An 18,920-nucleotide genomic window follows, 5' to 3' on the forward strand; every position below is an offset into this window, starting at 1 on the left:
CAGACCCTCACAACACGTTTGGGCCTGCCAGGTCTGACCGGCTTTCGCCCCCACCACCGGAGCCAACTCACCACCAGGTAGTGGTCAGTGGACAGCTCCGCACCTCTCTTCACCCGAGTGTCCAAGACATATGGCCGCAGATCCGATGAAACGATGACAAAGTCGATCATCGAACTGCGGCCTAGGGTGTCCTGGTGCCAAGTGCACATATGGACACCCTTATGCTTGAACATGGTGTTCGTTATGGACAATCCATGGCGAGCACAGAAGTCCAGCAACAGAACACCGCTCGAGTTCAGGTCGGGCGGGCCGTTCCTCCCAACCACGCCCCTCCAGGTCTCACTGTCGTTGCCCATGTGAGCGTTGAAGTCCCCCAGCAGAACAAGGGAGTCCCCAGGAGGAGCACTCTCCAGTACCCCCTCTAAGGACTCCAAAAAGGGTGGGTAATCTGAACTGTCGTTCGGCCCATAAGCACAAACGACAGTCAGAACCCGTCCCCCCACCCGTAGGCGGAGGGATGCTAGTCTCCTTTAGTCTCCCTTGGGAACTATATGGTGGTGCCAAATGGTTGCCACCAAGCACATGCTCCAAGCCGAGCTTCCACCTCACAGAGAAACTCCCCCATATCGTTCCCTAAACCTCCCCCACTCAACTCCTTCAGACTAGCGGCAGCAGCAATTAGCAAATAGCTTTGTGAAACTGTGAATCTGCTATTTCACAAAGCTTTAGTAAAGTAGTTTAACTACTTTTTATCGCATTGCTCCTATGAATATTGTATATGGGTTAATGGTAAAACTTTGATGTACTGAAGGCAAAGTTTCAGAAAGACCAAGAGCTTCTTATGGACAAAAAGGTCAATTTCAAGATGTTAAATTGCAAAGTCAAATTTCTTTTAAGTCATTTTGGATATACATCTTTTTTTATAACATCTGAAGCTAATATATTTACATTATTCTGCTATAAAAAGACACTACGTGCCTGGAAAATACATCATACTTCCCCCTTAAAGTACATCACGACCTTTGCAAGACAGTTTGTCAAGACAGAAACACAAGTTCAGGGATTCTGTTTGGAGAAGAAAAAAAGTTGGGGTAAATTTCAAATAAGAGTTTGGTGCCACTTTAAGGTTACAGTTTTGTTTAGCTGGATTAATACTGCAGCACAATTATACATCAGAAGCACATATAAATTCCTCAGAAACAATGTTTATTTTTGAGAAAGATTTTATAAAAAGGGTGATAAATTAGCAGTTGATGACTCCTTATGAATTAACTGGGAACTTCCATTTCATTCATTTGTCTTTTTTGTAAAACATACAATTAACATTTTCTGGGATCTTTCAGGTTGTGGTCGCCTGACTGCAGTTAGCAACCCGATCACTGTGAAATCATCAGGGTCCCGCTTTGGCTCCTGGATGACTGACGCCATGATTCCCAGCTCTGACAGCAGGGTAGGTGCATGAAGTCCAAAGATCAACTGTTACAAAAAGACTGAATAAGAATTTAAATCTTATATGTGGTAACCCAGAATTGATTTCACAGTTCATAATCATGATTCATAAAGTATAATTGTATAATTGTCATAAAGTAAAATTCAAGAGTTTTGGTATTGGCATTGTTACCCAGTCAGATTTTGAGACAATCCAGTGGACAAAATAAAATCACAATTATTTTTGGATTGCCTTTTTTAAACTTTTTTCAGTTTAATGCATCTTGCATTATTAATTTATGGAAACCAGATAACCAAAATATCTAAAGCTGGATGTGTGTAAATATACTGGAGTTTTCTGTAGGAGCGCACCAATTTCAGTTTTCTGGCTGATCGTCGATTATCCATCTTTAAAAAGCCTGACTTGTTGATTCACATTTTGGCCAATTCAGTTTTTTTTTCTCTGAAATGTTGTTAAATTTAGGAACAAAGTCTCTGAGCTGCCAACAGTGGGGTGAAATTGTAAACATGCAGATAATAAACCTGGTGGGAGGGTCTGTCTGTCAAAGTACTTTTCTCAAAAGAACAGAAGAAGACAGTAGTTGACTTTCAGATCTTTGCTGTGGTATAGATAAGATTGGCTTCACATGTAAATATCAATCGATTAATAACTGACCCACTAAAATTAAGAAAATTGGGGCCCATTTATCACCTCTAGTTTTCTGTGATGGAAGCATTTTATGTGACATCCAGCTTTAAAATATACATCCCCAAATGTGGGTGATTTACAGAGTTTTTACAACAGGAGTTTTTGGAATTGTTGTTAAAAATACTGACTTGAAAATTATACTGACCATCATTTGCATTGACCATTTAGGAAAATCTGAGAAAATATCACTTGCATAATAATTTGGAACACGGTGTATGTAAATATCTGGCTTCAGCTTTATATCCCTTCTTGGCCAGGGTTGGATTGTGAGCAGGATGCCTGGGTTCCTTTTATTTCCTTGAACCCAAGTTTTTATGGACACAAAGGAACTGTAGGCACAATCAAAAGAAAAGGAAATCTTAGGTACTGCTGTTTTTGAAACCATATAAAAATGTACATAAAGTAATAAAGATGGATGATCTTGATAAAATATTTTTTAGGTCTGGTTTAAGAAATCTTTGTAGAAGCCAGCATCATAGTAAATGATGATGTCTACGGTCACATAGTTGGGAGGCTCGACATTCTCCTTAATGTATTTTCTCTGTCTTATTTCCAGCACGACTTTGTTGTGCACTTTGTTTTCACTCTTTACAAGCTTCAGTCGCCTCTAACGGATGCACACACAGACACAACAAAACAGTCTGTTCAGGCAGCGCATATTTATCTAGTTGTCAAGGCGACTGTCTCCCAGTTGCCAGGTGTGATTTATATTGCCACGCTTACCCGTGCTATGTGAACTTTCCCTGTAATGGGAGGGAACCATGCAAAGCATCAGTATTCCAGTTGCATGACCCGTTTAGTTCCAGTTCACTGGTGTAAGGTCCTTCACATTTCTGATGTCTGTTTGGATCTTCTTTCCTCATCTTCCATCTTGACGGTTATTGATGTATAATGTATGTTCTCTATTCAGAGTGCGGCATTCTGGCAACGAAACAAGTAGAGCTTATAAAAATGCAGGATTTGTTACTTGTATGTGTTCTATATATAACACAATGAAAATCTAAAAAGATCTCAACTTCCGCTAACAGTTTTTTTCTATCTTTAAGACTGTTTTTGTGCTGATGGTTATGTTAACCTTTAACGTGGCCTAATAAAACATGATACATTTTGTTCATTCTTGTGCTTTGACTAAGTCGGGGCACCACTTGCTCATCAAGAAAATAATAGTCAAATAGTGCGGTCTCAGTTATTGTTAATACATAACTGCATGACAAAAGTTTAGTTATAATAAGTCCAGCATTTTCCTTTTTCTGAACAGTGAGATGCAACATGTATGGAATAAAATACTAACTTCTCTCCAAAATACAAGTTTACGAACAAACACAACAATAATTCGACCACACAGTAAAATACTCAAAGTAACACTACCCTAGTAACACTCAACTCAAACTAAACTAAAGTACACTAAAACTACTAAAAGTAAAAACAGAAGAAATAAATACAGATAAATTAATAAAATCTATGAAATGAAACATGATGGCAAAGTTCAGTATGAAGATTAAGAAGCCAGATTTAATTCATTAGGATTTTTTAATTCAATTCATTTTATTTATGAAATCACACTAAAGGTCCTCTTGAGGCACTTCAGAAAAAAGACATTTGAATTGATCATAGTTATCAACTCCTAGTTAATTATTAAAATTAGCTTTAAAAGTTTTTAGCCAAGGAAACCCAGCAGATTGCATTGTGTCATTGACGTGTATTTTTTTATACAGCAACACCATAAGTATGTGACAAATAAAGCATAAAATAATCCATAGAATGATCTAAATTTCACAGTTGAGTATGAATATGTATGCTTCAAGACCATGGATTGTTGAAGAGTTTTGTTGGTGAAGCATTACCTTCTTACACAACTCGATTCTTAACTCCCTTCACTGCTCAGTCTGGGTTTTCTCCCATTGAACTGGATTTCTCAGGTAGATTTTCTACCGGCCAATCAGTGAACAGAAGCTTTATTAATTTTGACTGAATTAGAAATCAATAAACTTTTCCGAAAGTCGATAATATATTTAACAGTTTCCACACAGACAGATAATTTAATAACTTGGAATGGCAAAATAGCGGACAACCAGACAACAGTTTCTAAGCTGCACACTTACAAAAATCACATCACCTACATTTTCTGTGCTCTCAGAAAACCAAAACTAATAGAAACATAATGTAAATGCTGTTTGTGGCTTGTGATAAACATAATGCACCTTTGATAACATTTGTCCTCAAGTTGAGAAAGCTGTTACGACTTATACTGTACCTGGACAGCAGTATGATAGCTGCAATTTCTCTTCCAAATATTTTATTATTGTTTTCCCAGCAGATCTGAAGTGTTAGGACCCCTTTTAGCATTGCCAACCCACTGTCTGCACACACACTTAGATACACACATGCACAATGTGTGAGTCAAAATGAGTAAATGTCCATTTCACAGATTCTTGGGTATCCATGACTACAGTGTCGGCACACGGTCCCAGCTTGACATTTATGAAATCTTTATTAGGTCTTTAAAGTATGACGGGGTGTGTGTTTGTGTGTGTGTGTTTGCATGATTTACTCTCACTCTCTGAGGCCGGCCAACATCTGTCGCAGTATTTGAGGACATCTTCTAAAGTGTGGGCATTTCGTGATCTGTCAAGGTTTCTCTGTTGATGGAATCAGAGATGAAGGAAGAGAACAAACACACTACAGCCTTCTGGCACAGTCTGGACTTTCTCCCCTTCACTCGAATTGTCTCCAGTTGATTTTCTACAAGGCCAATCAGCAAACAGAAGGAGAAGCTTTGACGTTGATTTACTGCTCTGTTGTAGAATTGTACTTTGTCTGTAGTTTTAGCGATGGCAGTGGAGAAACTGAACGCAGACAATTATTAAGGTGCTTCCAAATATTGAGTTGGCTGCCAGTGGAAAAGCAGCTTTGTTGGGAAAGGGTTGCTCAGAAGTGCAGGGTTGAGGAAAACATTTGATCAAAGATTAATATGAAAAACTAATGAGGTCAAAGATGATTAGGAGAAAGGTCATTATGACTTAATAATAATTTAAATGATTTAGGCCCTGTTGATTTTTCCATGTTTCTATTTAATTAAAATTGTATTTCATCTGTAGATACTTTATTACTATATACTGTGGCTGTTTACATGTATATTTTTAGATATTTTTATATTCAACGGGGTATATTTTGTTATTGTGCTGCTGTAACAAATGAATTTCCCCACTGTGACTAATAAAGGTTTATTCTACTCTATTCTGAAAAAAATAATGGACATTTACAGATGGTATTTATTTTGTTTGATTATTCTGAGAATGCTTTATTAAATTTTCCATCTGGTAATCTTAAAATATCAAAAAGATTGAAGGCTGGGAGAGGTAAAGTGGGCAGTAAATACCAACTGTCACTGAGATAGTAATATATACTGTACCTTAGATGAAACGGACAATCTGGATACAACATTTGGTAAACAGATATCTTTACGGTTCCCTGCATTTATGCTCTGCATGCAAGAAGATATTTTGCCATCTGCTTGAAGTTTCACAGCTGTTCACATTACTTCTACAGGTTTAAGTGACTGAGATACTAGTGGAATTGATTAGTGCAACAGTGTCTTCACAGGTCTGCCCAAAAAGAAAGTCAGACTAGGCTTCCTTAAACTGTTAGGTTTTACTAGCCCACAATGGAAACAGAGGTTGAGTTCATTATCTTACGATGAAACTGTTATGTATGTAACAGAATCTGAAACTGTCTTTGTGATTGTATTGGATTTCAAGGATTGATTTAGTAATAATTTTCTGACATACATGAGATTAAACAAGATATCTTAGCATAATTATATTTCTTGTGTATTGGCACTATTGACCATTTGCAACTATGTCACTGAATCATTGATGGATGTTGGAAGTGAGGGACTGGTGTATTGAACAGACTGAAACTGTTCTCCCAAGTTGTTTATGCCAGTTTAGCCATGATTGATGCCATTGTATCATTTGTTTTGACTTGTTCGAGTCAGGCTATATGAACGTAACACACCAGGTTGTGGCTCATATTTACAAAAGTTTGAAATAACTAGCTGAGAAACCGACCCGTCCCTCCTTAATCATGATGCGTTGATCAAACTGCCAACGTTGCCTGAAGTCAGACCATAACATTTATATCACTATGTCATAAAAAACATACAAAAGACCAGATGCTAACCAGTTTTTTTCCACACATGTTAGGCTACATGACAGTGCGGCTTTGTCTCCATGGTTACTAATGGTTAGACGTGCACCAACCTCATATTGCAATGTTTGGTATGTCTCTAATCATACTTACTAATAAAACATATGAACGTTAATCTTCTTACTTTGCAAGACTGTCTTTGCGATTGACAGCTGCCACCGGATCTTTCCTCATTAAAACTTATAGTATAAAATGACAAGTTTGGTTTGCATTCTTGTTTGTTTGTGCAGCTCTATGGCCATTTTTAAAGTGAAATCAAGTAAATAAAAGTGATATTTGGTTACAGATGTCTGCTTTTTGATAGGGCCGCATGTGGTCTGTCATGGCAGAGTGGTCAGAGTTCTGAAGAGTGTCAATATAAATATAGAGAGCAGTATTGTACTGAATTCTGGTGTCCATTTAAAACACAAAAACCTGTGTTGCATCACATACACACCAAAAACTAAACTATCCATCAAATATGTCTACATGTCTGTCGCTGGGCCTACACCCATAACCCTTCGCTATCACCCTTCAGAAGCCTTCCTTTCAAGTTTAACAATCTCTGTACCAATGTCTTTTTTTTTTTTTACAAGGGAATTCTGTTCTGTGAGTGTCAAAATCACCTTCTGCAGCCAAGAATATCCATTATGTTATACTAGGGGACATAGTGGTGAAATTTAGACTTTAATACCCTTATATCCCAATTTTCTACACCTGACTTGAATTGATGATTGCTGACAAGACTTCTGTTGAGCTTGATGAAAGCTGTTGAGGTAATGGATTTATTTCAAACATGTTTATTGCATCTGCTAGTTTAATTTTCTCACATATCTGGTGTGAATTGTGTAGCATGCATACTGATATGCCTGGAGTTACGCTCCACAAATGTATAGTGCCTGTTTTGAATGCAGAAAAAGATGCAACCCAGAAGAGAATCTGTCTTTCAAATAGTCTCTGGCAATTCAATTAAAGGACCAACCTCTGCAAACGTGTAAAATTTCCGTAACACTACCAAATTTAAACAACAATGAAAGGAGCTGTTATGTTGAACCAATTTAGAAACTGACTTTTAAAATGTTTCCGTTTTTCACAAAATGCTATTTGCGTGGACATGACCAGGTGGACCAGTTACTTGAGCCCTGGTTGCTACTGTCTTGTATCTTTGAGGGGAAACTGATTTACAAGCTGCTCTTCAAGTGAAAATCGCTCCGATCACCGCGTCTCGAAATGAGCTAAGAAGATTTTTCTAATACGTAATTAGTCTGACTCATAAATGTAATGAAACATCAAAGATGTGTTTCTGGAGTGTCCACAGTATAGTAAATATTTGCTTAAATGTCTCATGTTTTTAGCAGCTGTTTATATTTTTTCTAAATGGCACATGATGCAGCACTTCACTGCGGTCTAACTTACCATGCTTATTTGTTGGTTAACTGGAAGCAGTTACAGGGATCTAAGATTAGTTGAACATGTTGGCCTAAATATGTTTTAATTTTCCTATTAACGAAAATAGGGCTGTTTGTGATATGTCAAAACTCATAATTACTTCAAATGTTTATATATTTTTGTTAGATTTTTCACTTGTGGAGGTCACCATTTATAAACCTGCTGGGTTTAAAAATGGCGACCAAAACCAGAACGGATGCATTTTGGAATCTACAGAGTAAACACAGGAAGGCTAACTTTATCATATTGCTTATCATGTTGTGTTTGCCTGGTGAAATTTTAAATAATGCCACACTGTCACTGTTGGCTGTAATAACACCCCCCGGACCCCCCAAAAGCAAAACAGAACAGTCAGGTGAATCTGGATCACTTCCCACAAGAAAAAAAAAGAGCGCAGTCTGACAGTGTATACTGATCTGACACCAGAGCCGAAGGACCTACATTTTTGTTCTCAACATTTTTCTCCAGAAAACTTTGTAATGTGTATGAGCTAAACTGACAAGGGCTCTAACAGGTGATCATTACCTTAATGAGCTAAAAATAAATGCAGACAGTTTTTATCCACAAAGCACATAAAACCTGCTGGGAGAAGCATCAGACAGCGCTCTTCATTTACATTCAGACCGGGAGACCAGGAGTACTTATCGGATCACCCAACCAATCAGTCTGTGTTTCATTTATGAAGCTAAAAGTAGCAGCAGCAAAACACCAGTTTCTACGGCCAAATTGATCCTCTTCCTCCATTTGGTCCTCTTCATCTTCATTACCTCTTGTGATTTCTCTATTCTGATCAATTTCAACACTCTCCAGTTCAATTTGAAAAGGCTTAATGACGTTACTCATCGTTGTTTAGACATTACTTACCCAGGATGCATTGCAGCGTGAACAACACAGTGACGTTCGTGCGACAATATTTTATTAAAATTTATAAAAACTAAACAGCCTACAATATTACTGTATGGTTTTTAATTTAAAATAAACATTTCTCAAAGTCTATTGTTACAACTAATCAAGGATCCTTTTAAGAAGCCTTACTGGACTATTTCAACATGTGAATAATGTATTCGCAACTAACTTTCTTAATCTCAAACTTAGCTTTTTAAGTTGTATGAAATTAAATTGTGCATTCACATATGAGATAACAGAAAACAAAGAGTTTTTCTTCCTTTGAATTTTTGTTCAAAATGAAATTCGAAAGGAGGAAGGGAACAGATTGCTGAAAGTAGAATAAGAGAAGGCAGTCAGTCCTTTTCATTGTCTTTCCAAAGTGAATTTCAATTAGAATGTAAGATATTCAAAGCCCCCAAAATATCAGTATAATCATTTATCATTGTCCCTGTCTTAAATTTCTTGATTCAACTTGAATGTTGAATACTGTAAATGAAAATAATAAAACTTTTCAGCATGTTTTGTGAAAGCTCTGCAGAAGAGAATTTATTTCTCATACAATTAATCTAAATATTTTCTGTTCTCAGAATTTTTCTCATTCTGCAATTGTAATAATGAGCTTCTGTTTCACCTACAATAGTTTCTTCTCCCATTGCTCTTCACTCCTCTCCTTCATCTGTTTCACCTCTAGTCCTTCTCTGGGTAATTCATTTTCCACACTGTGGAAGGTTAATTTTTCTTCCATTTGTTGCCTCTTCACACTCCTCACCCATCAGTCTTTTCTTCTGAATAGCTTTACCCAATTTTTGATTGCAATCAGATTATTCGGTTTTACTTTCCAACAGACCGTAACATAAATTTTGGTCAACCTAATTAGAGAAATTAGATGAGATGAAAGCCAATCTTCCATACCTGGATATGGGAGAATTTACTTGTCACATACGTTCATCCCTCTCATAAGTTGTTACATTCATCTCTTTAAAAGCACAAACCTTTTTGACCAATATTTTATGTTATGCGCCAAACACCAGATTTATTTTTTCAAATAGATTTATTTTTTATTATTTTGTTTTGAGATTTTTTGTTGTTGTTGATGGATTAAGATGAATATTTTGGGGAAGAGGGGATCTATATGTTTAATAAAGTTTGTGTACTGCTGGAAATGTAAACTTTACTCTAATCTCAAATACTTTCCAGTCTCTTAAAGGTTTCCTTCCAGCATTCTCCTGTAAATGGCTACATTTGTCTTTCATTTAACTCCTACCAGTTTCCCTGTTCATGTTGGTGAAATTAGAATATCACTAGCACCATGTTTTACAAGTGGGATGACGTGTTCAGTGTAATGTTCACTGTTAAATGTCTACCACAAATAGCATTTGTTGACAAAGAAGTTCAGTTATAGTCTCATTTGACTAAAGAGCCATCTTCGTCATGTTTGCTTGCAACAAATTGTGATTGGTGGTTCTCATGACTGACTTTCTTCTTCCCAGTTTTTAACATAAGTCAAAGTTATGTGGTGCATGATGACTAATAGAGATCCTGATCTTTATACTGAGATTAATTTACATGTAGGCTGGCTATTTACAAATAAGTTGCACTATGTTTTCCTTGGGGGTGTTAAATTAAGTGGGGTAGAATGACAATACAAACCATTTATTTCAGATTTTTATTTGTGAAAACATTCACCACCACCGGCCCCTTTGCTCAAACTTTACTTTATGCACTTCTTTGACAGACAGATATCATGTCTGTTGCATAAAATCCTGCTCAAATACATTGAAGTTTGTGGTTGTAATGTGACAAAATGAGAACAAACAGACAAATTTGTAAGTCGCTGTCTACATTCATCATTTTTCTGAGGTATCAACAAGACGAGCTTTATTCGAAAGTTGTAATAATGTCTTTTCTTATTAATCATATCACTGTGGTACACTGGACCAGGAGCAGCAAAAGATTGTTTAAGGGTCCCCATTAGCTTCAGACCATCATGGAAAATAAATGGCAATTACTTACCAGACAGAGACAAACACAAGCAGATGTCATTTATCACAGACGACCTCCGGCTTACTGACTTGTAATGATGGCCCATTTTGAAGGAACACATCTTCCATAATGGCAACTTTGTGGTGTTTTTTAAAATTATTATTATTATTTCAACTGGCTGCGACCCAAAGAAATTGTGAAAATGTATTCCTGAAATGAAACTTTTAAAACATAGAAATTGTGTTGGCTAATGATGCCCTTAATGCTGAAGGCAGTGCTTGCTGGTTTTAGTATTCAGGGGGAAAAAAACTGTTGCTGGAATCTTATTATATTTTGTCCATTATCTAAAAGCATCTCAATACCCAGAGGCTGATATTCCAAGGAGGGTGTGGAGCTTTCTAACTTTTAATAGACATATTATGTCCTAATTATTAGGTGGAGTGAATATTGCAGTGCATTTGATTGTAATATTACCACAGTTTGCCCTTATTTTACTTGCTAGTTATGTAGTGACCAAAAGAAGGAGAGTCTTAGGAGTTACACTGTGGGATCATTGGTGGTAAGCAGCAGTGACAACAATAGATTACTTCAAATTAAAGTAATATATTTGCTCATTTGGGACTAATTTATTTTACAGGCTTAATAACAATCAAACTGTAAAATCAATGTTTCCATGCCCACCTTAAGAATAACGCTTGAAATAGTTAAATTCCGTGTAAACAAGGAAAATAAAAAGCTTTGCAAATCTGAAAGTGGAAACCAATAACTGAGTGGATTGAAAGTAAGATACAAGAATTACACAAAGGTCTCAGATGACAAATTGTATATACACTGGAAATAATAATTACAAGAAAGTCTGCAATTGTGATAACAGACCAAAAGTGGAAGGTGGTGAAATATGATAAACAAAACTCAGAACAAATAAAATGAAAAAGACTAAAAGACAAATTTGTAATACACACACACACACATGTACACACAGACTGGTTTCCATGGTTTGTGGAGACTACTACTTTTATCATCACTTGTGGGGACCACAATTTCTAGTGGTTCTAAAAATTCCGAAAAAATATTTTACACTATTTATAGCTGTATTAACCTATACACAGCTTGAAATAACTCAATTTCAAAAGTAGGGTCATCAACTTGTCTGGGCCACACTACATGGGGACTCATTAACTTCCGAAAAAACATGTCAGATGGGGACCAGATTTACATATTATTTGCATAAGTTACACATACTAACTTACCTAGTGGGGACCTTTGTTCAATTTCCTGAAATAGTTCATCTGCCTTATTAGATTTTAACAGAATGATCAATAACTTATCACTAACATCAGAAAATTATTACACAAAAACAAATCATCGCAAAACACCTTTTTAATTAACTATAGGCACAAATATGCCCAGTGGCTGTAAAAGAAAAAAAAAGAAACAATCTTATCTTAATGCAATGCATTTTTTTTCACATTTTGTTTAGTAACACCCACAAACATCAATGTGTTTTGTAGCGGTTTCATGTCATAGCTCAGCAGAACCACCTTTGGCTTTGAATATATTTGCAAACGTTTTAGAGAAACTTTTAAATAAAGTCTTAAACAGTTTTGCCAATTCTTCACAAAATCTTTTTTATTATAGCATTTTGAATCTAAGTGGAAATGCAAAGAACAAATTTGGATTTAGGTCTGGACTTTTAATTGGCCCTTCTAACACATGGATACACTTTGAAACCATGCCATTGCGATTCTTGTTTTAGGGTTACTTTCCTGCTGGAAGGTGAATTTTTCCCAAATCATTTAATGCTTTTCATTAAGGCCAAAAGTTCAATTTTAGTCTAATCACTACAATCTTATCTTAAAAGTATTAAAGATAAACCTCCACTTCAGGTTTTTCAAATAAACATTTAAAACAATGAAAAGAAAAATTGTGCTTCTTCTAAATTAACACTTAAGCAGTATGTAAAAATACATTGAACAAGTATTTGGAACTTAAATTGAAAAAGGAAAACTAAATATATAAAGCACGCCTATTTAATAACGCTGAAGCTTCTTCCTGTTAGATGTAATGCGGCTATGAATGAAAAATTTCACATTTTGCCATGTTCGATTTTTTAAAGCCACTGGTTCTGCCTTTAAGCATTTTTCACAGTGATTTTTTCCTGGCACTGTGAAAGATTTTATGAAAGCACCCAGGTGTTTCTCGACGGCTTGAACTTCGTCTTCAGTCCACGGTGTTTTCTTTACAGGCCTTTTACCTTAAAAAGATCAGATAAGCAAACTGAGAAACCTCAGAGCTCATTTAACAATAAATACATTTATTTCTAAATACTGTTCAATGACAATAAATTTTGAACAGCACAAGGCATGCTATATTAATTGATAGTAATACATGTTTTAACTTAGAATTACTTTTTAATCCATAGCATTGAAATGAAGCCTAGGCGCAAATTCAAACTGGAAGACTCTTTTATCCCCACCGGGACCGTTAATTGAAGCGACCTGCCCACAATTGTCGACCAAGCCACGTCACGTCCAATCATCGACCAAGTCCCAGCTGATAAGGACCTTCATTCATGGCGTCCTTCGCTCTCCAGCCGAGCTCAACCTGTTCAGCTGCATGCCTCAGCTCTCAGTCAGCTATCTCACCAGATCTTTTTCTTTGTGATTGCTCGTCCTTCCACCTCTAACGTCCGCCATAAAAGCCGCTTAGCCGCGGGCTCGGCTCCTTCTTTTCCTTCGGACGCTCCTCAGATGAAAGAAGAGTTCCTCCCGGTCCAGGCCTCATTCATTCCAAACAGCTTCTCCCGCCGCTCTCTCGCCGATCTGGGATCTACCGGCCCTCGCTCCTATGCCACCCACTTCACGATCCGTCTCTGGCAAGTGGACACATAATCCTACCGTCTACATCGCATACATCCCCTGACAGCCTTTCTCCGCCCCGGCCGAGCCGCCAAGGTCTCGCTGCTTCGATCTACGCTGCCGTTCCCTCCCAGCTCATCGTCCACCATTTTTCCATTCCACCGCCAGCGTTTATCGCACCGCCTTCCCACTGGTTCCCCGCTCTGGCTCAAATCCGCATGGCCGCTGTCAGCCCGCTCATCAGCACCTCCCATCGAACTTCCCACGCCACGCCGCCTCGGCTTCGGGGGTAAGATGTAGCCTTCACGTGCCTCATTCACTTTTACAACGCGACAAAACTAGGAACTTTATTAGTTTATCCCCTTCCTGAACTCGCAGGCCCTACTCGCACGCGCCCTTCAGGTTGCGTTCCAAACTTCATCATTCTTACATCAATTTGTTACATTGGGGGCTTCCGCACTTCCCATGCATGTGTTCTCGCTTTTTTTTCACAGTTAAAACTGCTAATCTGATGTTTTCATGTCGTGGCCTTTTTTCTCCAAGCCGCCTTTAAACGCATCATGAGTGCTGAGACGCTCGCGCTGGGTTACACCCGAGCGCAGCGAAGGAGAGCGCAGGCGCGTTAGAACCTCGGCACAATCAGCAAACGCAAACAATCGTGCAAAATGTTTCCCCAAACCAACCGACGGAGGCGAATAGGGCTGTTTGATACAGGCAACCTTAGCTAAAAGTTCACTCTCATAATACAGATAGCTAAAAGTTTACTCTAGTACTTCAGTTAGCTAAAAGGCGACTCTAGTAATACAGATGGCCAAAACGTGACTCTAGTCCTTCAGTTAGCAAAAGTTGACTCTAGTACTTCAGTTAGCTAAACGGCGACTCTAGTACTACAGATGGCCAAAACGTGACTCTAGTACTATCCATCCATCCATCCATTTTCTGTTCACCCTTTGTCCCTAATGGGGTCGGGAGGGTTGCTGGTGCCCATCTCCAGCTACGTTCCAGGCGGGAGGCGGGGTACGCCCTGGACAGGTCGCCAGTCTGTCGCAGGGCAACACAAAGACATACAGGACAAACAACCATTCACACACACACTCGCACCTAGGGAGAATTTAGATAGACCAATTAACCTGACAGTCATGTTTTTGGACTGTGGGAGGAAGCCGGAGTACCCGGAGAGAACCCACGCATGCACAGGGAGAAACTCCATGCAGAAAGACCCCGGCCGGGAATCGAACCCAGGACCTTCTTGCTGCAAGGCAACAGTGCTACCAACTGCGCCACTGTGCAGCCCGACTCTAGTACTACAGATAGCTAAAAGGTGACTCTAGTAATACAGATGGCTAAAAGGTGACTCTAGTAATACAGATGGCTAAAAGGTGACTCTAGTAATACAGATAGCTAAAAGTCGACTCTAGTAATACAGATGGCTAAAAGTCGACTCTAGTAATACAGATGGCTAAAAGTCGACTCTAGTAATACAGATGGCTAAAAGTCGACTCTAGTAATACAGATGGCTAAAAGTCGACTCTAGTAATACAGATGGCTAAAAGTCGACTCTAGTAATACAGATGGCTAAAAGGTGACTCTAGTAATACAGATGGCTAAAAGGTGACTCTAGTAATACAGATGGCTAAAAGGTGACTCTAGTAATACAGATGGCTAAAAGGTGACTCTAGTAATACAGATAGCTAAGAGGTGACTCCAGTAATACCTTAAGCTTGTTAACAAGTAGCCTGCAGGCTACCAATGTCGTGGTACATGTTCAGCCTCGTAGATTCATTTCGCCCTACCCGTTAAATTTCATCCTGAGCCAGAGCTGTTCTTCGCTAATAAGCCAGCTGTCCCATTTTCTCATATTTCAAGCTCATGTCCCGTCCAGCGCTTTCACGCTTCATCTCTCATCTGAAATCTGCATACCATTATTTCTCAGATTATCCTGCCACTTCCTGGTTCACGCAGCTTGTTCTCTAGCTCACTCAAGTTCCACGCTCAGACGCGTTCGTTCCGTCTTGCTTCTGAACTAATCATCATAAAGCACCCTCCGGTTTCCCTTACGGATTCGTTAACACGGCCATCAGCACTTACAAGCCGCCCTGAAGCCACGGCTTTCTATAAAGGAACCAAACCCCTCATCATCGCCTGGGTCCAAGTCACGTAGTTGCACGGCACTTTTCAACAAGCCAGCCAAATCAATCAATCAAATTCTTATTGTATAGCATGTCGTAAATGGATTAACATAACTGTGCTTTAAGAGCTCAGGAAACTGTCCAATTAACGTTTACCTTGATTGGTTCCTTGTACTCTCAAGCTGCATCAGCAGTTGTTGTAAGAGCTCACGTTCAGCGTTTCGAAGTAATCGTTAGAGGCCGTGCAGAGCTGTTTGTTCAAGAGACCGGGAGCGGGTCAACGAATAAAAGTAAGTTTTCTCCGCATTCAAGTAGGATTCGTATATCCGAGCAACTTAAATTCAGGTATGACAATCTAAAGAGTTATCATCAGGATAACGTTGTTGCGGTTTATTTGTCGTCTCGCTGCCAACTGCTGGTACAAAAAAAAAAAAAATTTACTCCATAGCGAGTGAAAATAATAGCTTCATTTGTCTCATCTTCTGTATTTCTCGTAGACCACTCTCAGCTCTATTTAATATATTTCGAACCAGAAATCTCTCCTCTCATCCCTTACCGGATGCTCGTGGCGGCTGTAGTATTTAAAGATCTAACTCAAGAAAGCTTTTTAGCAGCAAGGTGTTTTCAGCGCAAGTGCTTTTACATCATAACAGCTCAAGAACCAAGGTCACGCATAGGGAAGCAACAAACAGAATATGATATCAAGTCAAGTTCCATCATTAACTTTGTAATTAAGTATGTTTCTAATACATTCTAAACAGGCGGGTTTTAGTCGAGATTAATCAAAGTCGTGTCTCAGCTGTTTTACGGTCTCCCGGGAGTTGATCCAGTCCGTGGGGTTTAGATGCTGAATGCTGCTTCTCTTTCTGGCCTGGTCCCGGGGTTGTAGAGCAGGCTCAAACCGAAATACCTCATGAGCCTGGGAGGTTGATGCTTTACGGCAGATCTTCATTGTTTCGTGGTGCCAAGTCGTTCAGTGATTTGCAAACTAACAATGGTATTTCAAAGTCAATTCTTTGGGCAACAGGGAGCCAGTGTCGGGATCTTAAAATTGGCGTTTTGTGCTCCATCTTCCTGGTTTTAGCGAAAACGCGATCAGTAGCATTTCTGATCAGCTGCAGCATTCGATCGATTTGTTGGAAAGACCTGCGAAGTTGCGTGGCAGTAACCAATGCAACTGAAGATAAACACACGGATGATCTAGATCTGGCGAGTCATTGTTCTTTAATCCAATAAGTGCAAAAGTTTTACATAATTTATATATGGGCATATATATAAAAGTCCCCAGTTCATCTTCAGCATTCTTTTCATGTAATAAGTATCTCTCCTCCGTGTTCGCAGCTTCCCTCAGTGCCAGACGAGCACTGCACGATCCACTGGTGGTGGTTGGTCAACCTCAGGCAAAAGTGCACACTCTTATACAGCAAACGTGATGCATGTCCTTCCCCTCATCGTCCTCCACACCTTTATTTTCAGGTTCATTCTAGAATGATCTTGTCTTTCGCCCGTTTCCTCTAACGTCACCCTGTGAGTCTGATCCTAGCATCTGCATCCCATCTCCAGTAGCAGGCAGTTATTTTCTCACTCTAGTCTATCCATTCTCCCATCCTCTTTTCGCTATCTCAATATCCCACAGCTAGCTTCCTTCCACCAGCTAACATATCTTTCCATAGCATCCACTTTACCTTTGTTCACCTTCATCTACCATCTTCTCATCTCTTACCTCTATCTCTGCAATTATCTTCTAATTACTCCTCGAGACACAGCCTGTAAGCCCCTAGTTAGCCTAGCTCCTCCTGCCTCTAATTCTGAGCTTCGGCCCCGGCCTCAGCTCTTTTTGGGGGATTTCATTCTCTATCAGTAATATCACTCCATAGTATCATTATTTCACCTCCGCTGGCCTTCACCTATCAGCATTCCACCTTCTCTTGCCCCGCTGTGTCCCCGCTCACCCATAGCAATCACCCTTCTCCCAGCGTCACTTCTCCGTATGCCTCGAACCATTCCCAGCTGTCCTTCAGCCATCTGCCTCTCTCCTCTAATGCCTCGCTGCGCTTCCAGCTTGCTTCTTTCTCTAACCAGCTGCCCCTCATCCCTTGTCCTGTTCCTTCCTCTGCTGGTCCCTTCCATGTCATTGTTACCTCCTAAGCCCTGCCGCTTCCAGCTGGCTTCTTTTTCTAGCCAGCTGCCCCGTATCCTATTCCCTGCTCCATCTCCTCTATTCAACGTGTCCCTTTATCTTAAGCCCTGCTCCCTCCATCCTTACCCTGCATTAGTTAATGCTGGCGTTTTTCAACCAGCATCCCCTCATCATATGCCCTGCTCCCTCCATCCTATACTCTGCATTAGTTAATGCTGGCGTTTTTCAACCAGCATCCCCTCATCTTATGCCCTGCTCCCTCTATCCTATACCCTGCATTAGTTAATGCTGGCGTTTTTCAACCAGCATCCCCTCATCTTATGCCCTGCTCCCTCTATCCTATACCCTGCATTAGTTAATGCTGGCGTTTTTCAACCAGCATCCCCTCATCTTATGCCCTGCTCCCTCCATCCTATACCCTGCATTAGTTAATGCTGGCGTTTTTTAAACCAGCATCCCCTCTTCTAAGCCCCGCTTCTATCCCTTCATTCTCGCCCCACGCATTCCCCGCCGGCTTTCCTATCATCATGCCCTGCCGTGTCCTCAGCCGGCTATCGCCCGCCCATGTCCATTCCACTAGCCCCGCAGCATTTCCAGCCGGCTTATCCTCCAGCATCCCCATACCCTGCGTTCTGCTACTCTATGCCCCGTTGTGTCCTCAGCTGGCCGTCACCTTCCAACATCCCTTCCTCCCTCGTACTGCCATATCCCCAGCCGGCTCTCACACCACGTCCCCATGCCCTGTGTTTTGTGTATTCTACCATCTCTTGCCCTGCAGCATTCCCAGCTGGTCTTCACTTTCCCGTCCTACTCTCCCTATCCTTTAGCGTCACGTCACTTCCTTTACGTTATTAACTCGGTAGCCAAAGTCAGCGCAACTTCTTTCCCCTTTTTACTTTCTGCCTTATATTCACGGCCTCGGCCCCGGCCTCAGCCTCTTTTTGGGGGATGACATTCCTAACAGCATCGGGGATGCTCATCTGAAGCCTATCGCTAACGCTGCGATAACAGTTATCCCAAGCCGGGGCCCGAGCGCAAAAGACTTTAAATTCTGTTTGGCAATAAACTCTTCTAATTGTCTTCTCATCTCCGTCTGAGTCTCTCCAGATTGAAATGAAGCCTAGGCGCAAATTCAAACTGTAAGACTC

General features: G+C 39.8%; 1 protein-coding gene across 5 annotated transcripts in view; it reads left to right on the forward strand.

Annotated features, from left to right (window-relative positions):
• LOC114144767 (noelin-2-like) overlaps positions 1-18,920 on the forward strand; it is a 72,919-nt gene that overhangs the window by 39,432 nt on the left and 14,567 nt on the right. For all 5 annotated transcript variants that reach the window (XM_028017932.1, XM_028017933.1, XM_028017934.1 and 2 more), the window contains one exon: positions 1,344-1,450. In XM_028017932.1, coding sequence (XP_027873733.1) covers positions 1,344-1,450 — 107 coding nt within the window. The remainder of the gene's footprint in view (positions 1-1,343; positions 1,451-18,920) is intronic.

Source organism: Xiphophorus couchianus, chromosome 5, assembly GCF_001444195.1.
Source record: "Xiphophorus couchianus chromosome 5, X_couchianus-1.0, whole genome shotgun sequence".
Classification (NCBI taxonomy): domain Eukaryota; kingdom Metazoa; phylum Chordata; class Actinopteri; order Cyprinodontiformes; family Poeciliidae; genus Xiphophorus; species Xiphophorus couchianus.